We start from the raw sequence: 14,233 nt of genomic DNA on the forward strand, positions 1-14,233 counted from the left end.
GTTTCCTTATCGTACGTGATACGTTTATAGCTGACACGAATGATTCCACCATTTTTCGATCATTAGCTTTGATACTGTTTTCTTTTCCGGTACGTTCGAAACACGTGGTTGCATAACAAGCGACCTGCTTCCGGCGCCGATTAGATAGCGGTAAAACTAAAAAGACACCGAAAGAAACCAGTTTTTAAGGACTGTCATTAAGGGAAACACCGCTGGCCCAACGGTACGGCATCAAAAGTAATTTACGTTGTTTAAATGTAAACTTCATTGAAATATATATCTTTACAAGCTGCGTTTTAGATAATTTTAAGTTTCTGGAAAACATCACGCAGCTGATTTCTTTTTATTTTCTTCCAGCAAACGTTTTCGACTGTCATATACATATATTCTTTTATGAGAGCAGCGTGTGCTCCTAATACGAGCCGAGGTCTTTGTAACAGTTGCTGCAGATCAATATTTAACACAGTATACGCACAACCGACATGCAAGGTCTTTTCAAGATAAAAGGCGCGAAATGATGGCCCCGTGGCGATTATAACAGCTGATATTTACACGCCCATTTTTTCTATTTACCTACGATGCTAATATTTCTAATTGCCTACATATCGTCCATTTACATATTGTCTAAATTACGAGTGCTCATTCTTGATAAATGATTTAATTTATTGAACTTCGATTAATTGTCCTCTAGATACCCTATGAATATATGTTTGTCTAGAAATATTTAACATGACATTGGAAAATAATATATCTTTTAATGCACACACAAGTGAATAACGATTGTACAAACTAATAATGACAGGGAAAAATGTTTAATCGTACGACTTGGCGGTAAATTCACTGATCAATTCTACAATAATATTCCACAGATGTCAAATTCTTTATAGACATTTGCCGTATTATCTTCCATTAAAATTCATCTTCTTTGCTACCTTTCGTCTCTTACAATGGCTAATTATTTATGTTCAATAAGAATTTAGCTCTCCCTAGTGAAATCAATTATATTCACAGGTGGCAAATATTTCAAACATTTATCTCTACAATGGTACTATTCGCATGATTAATGACGAAGAATGGAATTTATTGTTACCTTGGTCGTTATCCTACCGTTATTATCTTTATGTGTCAAAAGAAGCTCACGAAAGGGAGCTTAACTGTCTTGTAAAAATGCTTCAGGTAATCAATCCGACCATTAAGATTAAAAGGACACATTCGTTACCTCCAAACGCGCCAAATTGCTTTGTTTGTATGAGGAAAATTATCATCTTCAAGTTCGAATGTTGATCGCAAGTAAAATTAACGTTTGATTAGAGTTTCCTTCACAGACAAATTTATTTCGCGAGATAGAAACTTGTCCTTCGATAAATGGATTCATTTCCTTCGCTGAAAAATTTCTTCTTCTATTCGACACGATTGCAAAATGTGTAAAAAGCACTACGAAAAAGGATAATTCAGGAATCACGTAGAAATATGAGCTACCCGCATATGCCATCCATATAGTATTCTTATATTATTTGATATCATAACACGGTTAACAATATAAATAGCATGCTATTATTTCTAATTACTACTGCGAGTTGAAACTTACAGTTAGTATATGTGCACCGGGCAGACTTTCAAAATCGCTTGCCTTTTGTTTTTTGAATACAAAGCCTCGTCTGTGAAAACATTATTTTACATTTTCAACTTATTTTTTTCATGAGGAGTCATCTTTTCCGCGTTTGCACGACTAATTACCAGACACCCTGTATGAGTACTACTATGCTATTAATTCCAACGATGGTCCTTGAAAAGCGTCTGGCAGATTTGAAACTACGGGCGATCGTGATGTCGAGGCACTGTGTAAGTGAACTACAGATTTGGATGACGGAACATTGTTAACGATCCTCCGGCAAAGGCCTTCAACTCTCGGATGGTCCTTGGTCAGGTAAGTGTACCGATTTCGCGGTGTTTCCATAGGGGGCTCAATGCACTTTAATTGTCAGCAAGATTGATCACTAACGCGTGATGTCCTTTTACGCGATGCGAAGGAGAAAAAAAGGAAAAAAGAAAAGACGGAAACGAGAAATCACCGAACAATACCCGGAGCAGATAACAGCACGAAGCGCTGACGAACACGTAGGTGGGGAACACGAGACACACGATGTGGAATAAATAGTGGCCTGAAATCGAGCGGAATTCAGTCGCACTGCTGTTGTACCATCGTCGTTGACGTTTATTCACGAAGACCTCTGACGAGTTCCTCGTGAAGTCATCTAGTCCCATCTGCAAGCAGGATAAAATCAATAAGTACCCGCTGGGTGATTTCACACGGACATATTCTACGCATCGCTTCCTTATCAAGCCCGCTAGTCGGTGCATTCGATTCATCTTTTCGGTTATCGTGATCGTAACAGAAAAGATGATGTTCCGAGCGCTGTTGATGCTAGCACCCGTACTTCAGATCGACGCATTTTTTCTCGGGTACTTGACACACGTGTTAATCGTTGAGATGCCTTGCGAACAGTCAACTTGCTCTCTTCCGCACCCTTCGTCTTAAATTTAGAGAAGCCGTACGTTCAGAGAACGATTAAAACTTATTCTCGGGAACACGTGTTGCAGCCTAGTGCTGCAAAGACACGTATACGGGCACGTTACGTTTTTCCGTAGAAAATTAAAAAAAAGAAAAACGGAGAGTAAAAAGGACAACGCGAATGTTGGCAAGCGCATCCTGTAACTCCTGAAATACCCATAAAGCGTTCAAGTTCAGGTCTGAAAATATCTTATCTAATTCGTGTCATTGGCCGCGCCTTCGAGACTCGATTTTCGCTAACACGTCGTTTCTCTTGTCAGTTTCATACCGACCAGCCCCAAAAACAACGAAACCGTAAGGGAGTTCAACGTTTACTGGAACGTGCCCACCTTTATGTGCCATAAGTACGGGCTTCACTTTGAAGAAGTATCGAAGAGATATGGCATCCTACAGAATTCGATGGATAACTTCCGCGGTGACGAGATCGCGATCCTTTACGACCCTGGAATGTTCCCGGCGTTGCTGACAGACCCGAACGGTAAAACAATACTCGCTCCTTATACCGTGAGACTATCGATGGATTGGAGAAAGGAAAGAACTTTGAACGTTATTCAGGAAAGGTAGTGACGAGAAACGGTGGTGTCCCGCAAGAAGGCAATCTCACCAAGCATCTCGAAGTATTTCGGGAGCACTTGATCAATCAGATACCAGACAAATCGTTTCACGGTGTGGGGGTGATCGATTTCGAAAGTTGGAGGCCAATCTTCCGACAGAATTGGGCTTCCCTCCAGCCTTATAAGAAACTCTCTATAGAGATAGTTCGTCGTGAGCATCCGTTCTGGGACAATCAAAGCGTCGAGCAGGAAGCGAAACGAAGATTCGAGAAATACGGGAAACTTTTCATGGAGGAGACACTGAAAGCTGCCAAACAGATCAGACCGTCCGCCAGTTGGGGATACTATGCTTACCCCTACTGCTACAATCTGACACCGAATCAACACAGTTCCCAGTGCGATAGCGCTACGATGCTGGAAAACGATAAGTATGTAATTACCAAAGTTGCTCTATTTCGATCGTGACCATCTTCAATGTCGTGACTCTCCTAGGTAATCCGTCGTACGACCGTATCGGTACCATTGTGCACGAATATCGCTCGCATTTATCGTACCGTCACAAATTTCATCAACCGATCGTGCGTTCTAGTTTCCGTGAAAAAAATTTCTTAGAGATTTAAGGTAACAAGATTACGAATCAGCCGTGAACGTTACAACACTCAGACTTTAAGTGGGTCAGTGTCAAGAATCGTGTTCTGATGAAAATTTAAACCGTCCTGAGGGAGTTACATCCGTCTTATCTAATCGGTCTCTCGATAAGTCCAACCAGACTCGTGTGCTTCTCCATTCAGAATGTCATGGCTGTTCGAACTGGAAGACGTTCTCCTGCCGTCGGTGTACTTCAGACTGAGCCTAACGAGCAGTGAACGAGTCGGTCTCGTCGGAGGCCGTGTCAGAGAAGCCTTGAGAATAGCGAAACAAATGGCGATTAGGAAGAAGGTCCTCCCCTATTATTGGTACAAGTACCAAGATAAGAGGGATATGTATTTGAGCAAGGTGAGTCTTTTTACGTAAAAAACAATTTTCGAGTATTGAAAGATACGTCACTCGATAACAAATCGGCTGATCTTCGAAATGGATTTCTCTGTGCAGGACGATCTCGAAGCGACTCTACGAAAGATCATGGATCTCGGCGCCGACGGTCTCATCCTTTGGGGAAGCTCCGACGATATTAATACCAAGCAAAAGTGCGTAGAGTTCGAGGAATACGTAAACAACGAACTAGGGCCCATTGTAGATCGAATTAGACGAACCGCTCTTGGCTTGACTCAAAGCAACAGCACTCTTGTGGACAACAGAATCGATGTGAGCGTCGACCAAGTTTGACGTAGCACTTGGAATATCGATTCTCTTATAAAAGAGGCAAAATATTAGGAGAAATTGTAAAAAAATCTTTAGTTTCTGTCGCTTACGTATACGGTTATCATACATGACATACGTAGGAGATCTATCTGTTCGACCTTCGAAATAGAAAGATATCAAACACGAGACACCAAAGTGAAACCAAAGACTACTGGTTTAGACGATACTTGGAGATGTTGCGCGACGTATTCGAGCAGCGACCGAAATAAAATTCCTACGAAACTACCACTTTTTTCATTCTATCTCCGAAAAGTGGAAGTTCCCAACAAACGTGAGACGTACTCTTCCTCGTCGGATTCTTCTTTCATTTGTCAACCCTATCGTCTGTCACCAACGTCTCTGAAAGATCGAAACGAATTGGTTTTCATCTAGTATCATCGTGAAGACGGCCGAATCGCTTCTCATAATCGGACAAACGAGGTAACAGCTAAACTGGCAATCAAAACTCGGGACGAGCACACTTTGGCACTAGCGTACGACAAGTTTTACTGGTTCGAGGTGTAAGGCCTCGGGCGATCTTGCTTTTTACAGTACACGCGACGTCGTTGTAGAGGTAGTCAAAGATCTCTCTTGCTTACCGTTGATTCCTCCCCTCTCCATCTCGTTCAGAGAATGATCCTTTCTCTTTCTGTTTCCACGAGAATACCTGGAGAAGCTGCGAGAACGAGAAAGAGAGAGAACGGAACGAGAACGGCGCGGAACCGAACGTACCGAGTAGAAGGAGGAGCTGAAGGAGACTCCGGTGGTGGTGGAGGTGGAGCAAGAGGAGGAGGAGAACGGAACACGAGAGATCGGCAGCACAGTTTCGTGTTCAGCTCAGCTCGGTTCGGCTCAACCTCATATCGGATCTCCGTGTTTCGAGGCAAACCGTTCTTCAAATTTGTCGCTACAGATCTTCCTCTGATCCGGTTGTTATCGCCGGCCGGGCAAGAACGGCGAAGTTCCGGCCGAGGAACGAGTGAAAAGTCGCGAGCAACAGACTATCGCACGGAGATCGTTCCCGTTTTCGAAACTGTCTGCCGATCCTTTTTCTGCTCTCGGCAAATTTCTAGAGTGGTGCGTAGTTCGCAACGTCGCTGACGTACACGGAGGTGAGTGACAGTTTCTTCAGAAAAGCCAAGGCTGCCGCCGTACGCTTGCTGGTGGCTCGAGATCGTTGCCAGAGTTGCCAGACTACGTGATGCGTGTGCTACGGGAATCCACGATATCGTAGATTCGATAACAATATCGAAATAGCAGCGAGATTTCGTACTTGGAATACTCTAGCTTTTTTCTGGCTCTCCATACTTTATAAGTGTTCCCTGGTGACGATCCCTTGACCTCATGTAGATGTTTTTTTCAAAGCAATTATAGACACCGATAGGTACCGATACCATTATAACAACGAACAACAGCGTGTAACAGCGTATAACAGCGTATAAGGCGCGTACGATTCCTCGATTCACTCTGTCGCTATCTTTCTCTTGCGTCACGATCACCGGAAGGCAGATCCCTTTCCGGTGGTCTCCATTCGAAGTAAAGGAATGTTAACACCAGCTGAGAGAAGTTGCGATGATCACAGACTGTTCGAAAGTGGCCAAGGGACAGGGACTCCGGACTTAAATAGTTGAGAAACACCCTATCCAAAACGTTTTGCCCACTAATCCTAATACCAGACCCTATTCTCGAGTTAATGATAGCTCTTCTTAGACGCAACACTTAACTTCCAAGCTAAACTGTTGTGCGGTAGCCAACTCGCCATCGGGTCCTTTCTAATGAAGACCTTTTGCGACTGCCTCGACTTGCCACCGTGCAGTTAATTGGCTAATTCCCCAAAATCTCTGACAAAAATTTACCATCCATTTCTCGGCTTTCTCGATCGAAACATTCACGCGAGTTAATCTCGCAAACTAAATAAATTTTTTGTTAAAAAATTTATAGCAAAGTTACGGTAGTCAAAAAAAAAAAAAGAGAAAAGAGAGAAAAGAAGAAAGGGAAAAGAAATTCGAAGGAGACACGATAATTCCTTGAACAAATTGTAGATACGTAAAATGAAGTCTATTATTGGACATGTTACTTCATTCCGTAAACATCGTAATATCATCAACCAGTCTCATTCTCTCAAGAATGGTCCACGCTTAATTACATCTTATGGTGCGCTTCTTTTTAAAACTACAGGTAGTCGAGGATCGCCGAAGCGAGCTTGGAACCGACAGTCGCTAATGCGACCATGTTCGCGCCTTTCGAGTAATTGGACACGAGAAAATGAACAGTGTATTACCTCTCGTTTAATTGGTATTCTCCAACCTATCGTTAAGTGGCACGATTATGTCTTCTCCAAAAAATTTCACTGGTTGGCCGTGACGGTTACACGCACGCGTTCACGCGTATCTCTTTCTACGTTCTTTTTTTAAAAATATTCCTCGGCTAGGCTTGTACAACACGTAGCGAGGTAAGAAAAATCGAAGGCTTCCTGGGGGTCCATGACACTTGATACCGATAGCTGCGAGGCCAGGCTGCAAAAGCGACCAAAAGTAGCTGTGTCATCTTTTAGTGGGTACGGTGTCTGTAGCTCAGGTAACGGGTTATCGGTTGCCACAAAAGATCATTAAAGTAATGACATACAAATTGCCGCCTGTTTCGTGAGAGCAACATTTAGAGCCAGAAATTTGCGATACCTCTCGGAATAAAATCGGAGCTTTTCATTTTCTCTCTGATCTATGCCTTCTCCGCGAGAACGTTTCTTTTTTCCTAGAGAAGAAAGGTAAAAAAGGAGGAAATCGGATGAAAACGGAGCAAGATGACTCGCGATCGCTTTTTTGCATCTCTCGTCAGAAAACGGGAAAGAAGTAGGAAGAGAGAGCGAAAGAGTAGCGAGCAAGCTCGAGGAAGACGAAAGGGCCCGTTTTAAAGAGGCGAGCATTAAAAACAACAATGTCATTACATTTTAACGACCTGTTCTTGGGCTCTGCCCTCCCTTTTAAGAACGTTCGTTTGCAGGTATGTGGACCGCGCTCTCGTGGGGGCTACCACACCGAGAGAGAATTCTTAAGGCGGTACACACACTAGCTATTTCCTCTTTTTGCTCCCCCTCGGTGTTTTAGCGATTACGTTCATATCCGATTCTACTGTCGATCAATTTAAAAAATTACAATTCCATCGTTCCACGGAGCTTATGGTTACGCGAAAAGCACAGGTGTATCATATTTCGTGCGCGTACCCTCCTAGTTTCGCCCGGTACAGTTCAGTCAGAGACACGTCTAAACTTAAACGCGGCAGACGTTGGCAACGATAATCAAGACTTCGAAAGCGTGAAACCGCTACGGGCGGTGTTGAAATTTTAGCGAGCTTAAAATTGCGATCTAATCAAGGTACGAAGAGGGTGCGAAAGCAGCTTAATCCGACACTGGTCGATGCACAGGGCCCCTTCCCCTTCGCTCGGGGCCCATTCCCCTTCTCGAGTCGATTTCTCCCCACGCACTCTGGGCACGCCGTGCAGCTCGCGAAGAATTAGTATGGGCGAAGTAACAAAAGCACGAGGAACAAGCACGGGGGGTGTGCGCGGCGAGTGGCGGAGAAGGAGGAAGAAAAAAAAGGAGCCGAGATGGCGCCACACGTCCAGCGTGTTTTCGGGGCTTCCTCCGGTGCTGTTGGCAAACTCCTCTTTTTCTTTTTCTTGCAGACCCTCCCCAGTTACCTTCTCGCTCCTTTTCGCCTGCCTTCCTCTGGTTCCCTCTCGCTTTTGGCGCGTTCTGCGTCCTCCCTCTCGTCGATTCCTCTTTTATTTTGCTCCCCTTCTGGACCCTCACCCTGCGGGCCCCCCTATTAGTTCGGCCACGGCACCGTATTGCGGAAAAAAGACGAGCAAAGGACGGTCGCAAAATGCGAAATTGGGCTAGACCAAATCGAAAGATAGGGATTTCTCATTAAAATGGAAGAACATATTGCGCTCCAAAATTATACGCTAATCTATCGCAATAATCAGGGCCGCGTACCGTTTTTCTTTCTCGGACCTTCTTTTTTCGAAGTCCGAGACCTTCGTCGACGCAAGATTTCACGGTACGAAACGATCATAGGCGTGTATATACCTTTCTCCGGTTGCGCTTCTCTCGTAGGAGAGGAATTCGAAAAATAAGAAACTCCTACTTCGTCTCTGTGTACCCACCAGTCATTCTTCCGCTTATGGGTATGCCTAGATGAAGCATGGTGAAGGTGATCGAGCTACGGAGTAGCTCTAGTCCTTTGATACCACCAGCGAGAACCTATACGTATTCCCCGACGACTACCATTGGTCGAGCAACTTGAACCATTTTACTCCTAGTGTTTCTTCTTCCTTCCTTCGTACTGGCTGCGAATATTCCCCTTCTTCTCTTTTCTCTCGCGCCTAAGTACTGTGGCACATCGGCAAAGAGATCATGAAAGTATCTTGCGTGCCTCGGGCATCAGGGCCGTACAAACTTTGGTTCGATTACGCTTTACTTCTCATCCTTGTCTATTCTCCATTCGCATTCACATTTTTCTTAATAACGACAAATAGTTTGTTATTCGAAGAATAATCTGACGAAGAACGGCTCGAGCCGAACAATAAAATCCTACGGAGTGTTTAACGCCGATTCTCCACGCGTTCTCCGCTCGGCCCGCCCCAAGTCGTCGTTCAGGTTTGCCAAACATAATTCTTCTCTCGCCAAGGGAAAGTCCGAATGAAATATGAATTCCTATTAGAAGCTTCCTGGAAGTGCGGCACGTCGCGTCCGCGGGCCGCTCGTTCTCGTAGGTGTTAAGCTCGAGTCGAACGGATTTAATCCTTGTGCTTTTTAAAAGGTCCCGCGAGAAGAAGCCAACGCCGACCGAGCCAACAGATCTCGTCTGTAGCGTGCACAGATCGCGGCACCCTTTGTGCTTGGCCGCCTAGGCTCGGGGGCGCGTCAAATTTGGTTGAAAATCAAATTAATCTCGCGGCTGGGCGCAGGACCCTCTACCGTCTCTTTCTGTCGACTCTTTCGCTCGCTCTGCCTCGCCTCTGGCCAGCCTGTCTTCGTCCCTCGTTTCTCGACGACACGAGCAAATCGAAGGAACGGGACTGGGAGGAAGGTGGAGAAGGAGGTGGACCGGAGGTCCTCCATGCCACCGACACGGACCTAGAGGCGAGAAGAGAAGGTGGCGCAGCAACAAAGAGCTTTGGACTTCTGGCTGCGACCCGGCCAGGGCCGTATTTATCTCGATCCTCTTCCTCCAACGTCTCGTTATTTTTCACGTCGATCGCGCTAGCTCGTACTTCTTACTTGACTCGTCTCTTCTTAAGTTCTAGTAGTTTGAACTACAAGTTCGATGAAAATAATTGAAAGAAAAATATTTGCCATTGGCCGCGTGTCTTAAGCGATAAATCAAAGGTAGATAAAAATTGATTTTTCGCCATTGTAGACATTTAACGCGGTCTGTCTGATAGAAGCACGAAGATACGTAATATGTAAAGACTACACAATATGTAAAGATAATTGTTTGGATAGAACGAAGTGGTGCTTGTTGTAAGCTATCGGACTCGTCCGGATTAAGTAAGTACGTCCCTGTTGTATCCTACTCGGTCATTCAAATCACCGCTTGTGGAAATGAGATGGGCGGCCGAACCTTGTAGTCGCACACCTCCCCTCGTGGCCACGTACAGGGTGATTCAACAAGAATCAGCTGGGAGCTCTAATTTTTCGACTATCGTATCTTTAGGCCAATTTGCAGCAGGTGTTACGTTGCAAGAGGATCACCGATAACCTTTCAAATTTTATTTTCGACTATTCGATCGGGCTTGATAAGTCGAACACTTCGATGCCGGCGCGATTCTTCGAAGTAGAAGCAGAAATAGTGGATTCGACCTAAGAAAGGAACGATGGAAAAAAGAGGATCGTCGAATGAAACGTTGGATAAGGAGGAAGCCTGCGGAAGAATAAGAAAAGGTCGAAAGATCGGTATTGAAATGCAACGGAGGGGAACGAAAAGTTGATCCTCTCCTGGAAATACCGGCGACCAATTGTTCGTAGAGGGACGAGATTCTTTCTGTTGTCAGGAATTCAACTCGCGAGTCCAACGACAAAGTAAATTCCTGAAGGACGGAGGATGCACGGTGGTGGGTTCCCTGATGCTCCGCGGTGAAACGGATCCGAGATTTTTCGAGGGCCAAAAAAGGGGCCGATCTCTCGTAATTGGGCCTGCACATCCTTTTACCTTGTCGTTCGTGCCACTTGTTCCCGTGGTGATCTCCGAAAGATCAAGAAAGATCGTACGATGAGATTGACGCTTTTTTTCTCGGTCGCCATCGATTCAGCCGGTCTACATATACACGTATTGCTCCTTCGTTCCTTTTATCACGCTGCTGCGGAATTATTGCTTCATTACCGATTGCTCCGTGGAAATAAAACAAGCTCGTGCAAGCTCGACTGGTCACGATAATTGAGACTGCGCTTCCTCCGCCACTGATTGCTTCCTGGTAAAGATTTTAAATCTACCCAACCCTTTGCCTTTTCCTTCGTGTCTTTGCTTACTCTATTCGTGAAAATTGAAATGTTGATCGAGCCAACGACGATTCCTCTCCCAAATTCTGACAGATAACAAGAAACTTTTACCCTCTACGATCTGACCTCAAAAAATGTCTTATACCGCCGGAAGGAGCATATCCCGTATTCAAACCTCGTAGCTTAAATCCGCCGCTATTTATGGTCGAGATATCCACGAGAAAGTCTCGTTTTTCTCTCGATCCCGTCAGGCCACGGGGAATTCCGTTATCTTAAGATCTCGGTGACTTAAAACTCGAGCACCCCGCTCTCGACTGGAATCAAGGAATCGGCCTTAACGATTTATGAATGAACTCGCTGCCGCGATGTTCCGATGTGGCTTCTTTCCCGCTCTTTTTCTTTTCACTAACACCCCTGTTCCTCCTCCTAAAAAACCGCTCGGTAGCTCTCCCTGCGTTTACGATGCTCCCCGCGTGTAGCTTGTTTTAAACAAAATTCACGCGATGCGAAAATGAAGAAAAAGGAAGAATGGAGAAGCGGCACCACGACAAATCCCGGTGACGTAATTTCAGACGGTCGTCGAACCTGAGACCTCGGGAGAGGCACACCACGAGAGAAAGAGAGCCACGGACTTTCATTCATTCGGGGTGGGGACCAACGAATACGCGTTGTGCACACGTGCACACGATGCACGCCGCGCCTCGAATCGCAATCGCGAAATTCCTTCGTCTCTTCGGCTATCCATACTCGATTATGTTTGACGCGACAAATCAGAACGGAGAAAGTTCGGGCACACTTAGAAATTTGACTGCTCTTTACTTGGCGACTAATTTATTGGCAACGACCGTCCAGTCGGAAAGATTCGGATACCCTCTCTCTCTCCTTCTGTTGTTTCAGGGATCATGCGACCGACGTGTCATCTGACAGTGGTGATCGCGCTGTTCCTCCAGGCGGCCACCCTACACGCCCATCGCGAGCACAAGGTTTATCGATCTTTCACTCGATTTCCCTTTGATTTATTCCGTAGAGTGACGTTACTGGTTATTTAAGGTTCACAACATCGTACTGTACCCCGACAAGCACAGCTGGTGCAAGACGACTCCCATAAAGCAAGTCGTCACGTGGCCGCAATGCTCCTCACAGGAATTGGATAACAACGTTTGCGTGGGAGCTTGTTTCTCGTACATGGTGCCACACAGCGAACCTTCCGCTCCTGGTGACCTAATCAGACCTTACTGTGACTCTTGTCAGCCTTTGGACAGCGTTTGGCACACGGTAGGCGAATAAATATATCAGCTGTTCGGAAGCCACATACATCGATCGACTGTATAAATTGCGAAGGTGTTTCGTTAAAATTGACTAGTTTATTTGATCGTTTAGGTTACGCTGGACTGCAAGGACGAGACGAACAATCCGATCACCATGCAGAAGAAAGTGCAAATTATCACCAATTGTTCCTGCAGCTCCTGTATGGAAACGTCTAGGATCAAGCCAGATTACAATACTCTGCTTCAACAATTAACCGTGGAGAACTTGGATAAGAATGTGAACGTCATTCACGAAAAACCAGATCTCTTGGAAAACCCAAACTTGAACTCCTCCAAAAATACCACCAGAGATGGTGTTCAGGCTAACGAGAGATTCTTACAGCTCTTCAAGCAGCTCAAGGACTCTGAGAAGTTGGAGCAATCTGGAGCCAAGGAGCTGTTCTCGAAAATCGATGAGGACATCGACTTCGACAAACTAAGGGAGTTGTTGGACAAGTACGGCCAAGAGGAGGAGAAGCAGCACACTCATCAGCATCTACATCAACATCAGCATCAATCGACTGGAAAGCAGCAGCAGCAACAACAGCAACAGCACCACTCGACGACGGTGCTTCATCGAGGACCTCATCATTCGATGGTTTTAGATCCCGACGTGAAAGAGAAGATCGACGTGGAACCGCACTATCTTCATCCAGCTGTTCCCGGTCAGGAAATCAGCTACCACGACAACGTATTAGTGGATAAGGATAAGAAGAAAGATTTCTGAGATTTAGAATGTATGTCTTCTCGTGATGGCAACGCGTGTTTGGTCGAGTTTGAAACTTCGATCAAACAAAGTTGATAGAAATGTGTTTGGTATTAGCGAATGAGATCATATCTTCTCTATATTTGTTAAGATTCATTCGTGACCTAGTCCAGTCCGTAGTAAATTGTTCGATTCGATCTAGAAACTAGAGATTCGACTTATCTCGCGAACGATATATCTGTAAATAGGAAAATTCTACGTTTTTATTTCTTTCCTTTTTATATGTACTTTTTAGTAAGCAAAAGATGGATATCTTTTAAACTGTTACTCTTGAGAAGCTAGCTTGGAAACTTGGGTTCGATGTGAGAAATCTCGTCAGGGTTTAATCGTATTTAGGAAACGTTGTTGAGCAAAAGTTGACGATACGGAAACGAAGAAAAAGGGGAGAGAGAAATTCTAATATATATTTTAATTATTATTATATTAATTAACTATTTAATATACTCGCGCGCCTAATGATGGAATATACGTACGTTCGGAATTTTTAGCTCGTAATTAGCACAACTGGCAACCATTGTAGACGTCCAAAGGCGTTATATCTTGTTGATTGCTTTAAAAGTATACATTATATCCATTGTCTCGCAGAGAATAAACGAAGTCCGTACAACATTTTCCTGGTACTTCCCCGATCATTTTCCTGACGAATCGATTCTCCAATTTTCGAAGAAATAAAACAACAAATAAAATTCCTGCGAAACTAAGGGAAGAACGGTCGTGAATGAAAATAAAACGAACGAACAAGAAAAAGGGAACTCGTACGAGGCTCGACTTGGCAAGTCGTGCCATAGGTGCGCAAGAAAGAATGCAAATAAAGCAATTAACACCGCGTTCAGAACCACTAGAAAAGAAACCAATAAAGATGAACGAAATCTCGAGCAACGTCTTGTCTACGTCGACACTTTCTCCTCGAACAAAAACAAACACGCTCATCAATTTTCCTCGTGAGTACGGGAAAACCGTTCACTTTTCTTCCACGATTTAAAATCAAATACTTCTCACAATCTCAGTAACGTATTCTTTTTAAGAGTTTGCGATAAACATCTTGCGTCAAGAGAGCGACGGACTCTGAATTGTCAGAGATAAACCGCGAGAAATCGCTGAGACGGTTAGACGAAGTTCCTAATAGGCTAAAACTACTCGATGAACTTGAGTCAGAAATCTAGCGAAAAGCCATTAATTGCACAAGATTAACT

The 14,233-nt window shown here is 44.6% G+C and overlaps 2 protein-coding genes across 3 annotated transcripts; both read left to right on the forward strand.

Annotated features, from left to right (window-relative positions):
- The first annotated feature begins 42 nt into the window (after window positions 1-42).
- On the forward strand, window positions 43-4,711 carry LOC138186563 (hyaluronidase). 2 transcript variants are annotated; one of them, XM_069126553.1, is made up of 6 exons: window positions 43-1,927; window positions 2,031-2,118; window positions 2,833-3,050; window positions 3,128-3,554; window positions 3,918-4,122; window positions 4,219-4,711. In XM_069126553.1, exons 3-6 carry the CDS (start codon window positions 2,906-2,908, stop codon window positions 4,450-4,452), a joined length of 1,011 nt encoding a protein of 336 aa, XP_068982654.1. In that variant the 5' UTR covers window positions 43-1,927; window positions 2,031-2,118; window positions 2,833-2,905; the 3' UTR covers window positions 4,453-4,711. The 2 variants fall into 2 exon arrangements, with proteins under 2 accessions (XP_068982654.1, XP_068982653.1); XM_069126552.1 differs by lacking the exons at window positions 43-1,927; window positions 2,031-2,118 and adding an exon at window positions 2,132-2,463.
- Window positions 4,712-4,847: 136 nt separating this feature from the next.
- Window positions 4,848-13,649, forward strand: LOC138186564 (uncharacterized). The gene is made up of 4 exons (XM_069126554.1): window positions 4,848-5,579; window positions 11,865-11,950; window positions 12,018-12,242; window positions 12,348-13,649. Exons 2-4 carry the CDS (start codon window positions 11,870-11,872, stop codon window positions 12,999-13,001), a joined length of 960 nt encoding a protein of 319 aa, XP_068982655.1. The 5' UTR covers window positions 4,848-5,579; window positions 11,865-11,869; the 3' UTR covers window positions 13,002-13,649.
- Window positions 13,650-14,233: the final 584 nt, after the last annotated feature.

Source organism: Bombus flavifrons, chromosome 14 (assembly GCF_040668555.2).
Source record: "Bombus flavifrons isolate JBK064 chromosome 14, iyBomFlav1_principal, whole genome shotgun sequence".
Classification (NCBI taxonomy): Eukaryota; Metazoa; Arthropoda; class Insecta; order Hymenoptera; family Apidae; genus Bombus; species Bombus flavifrons.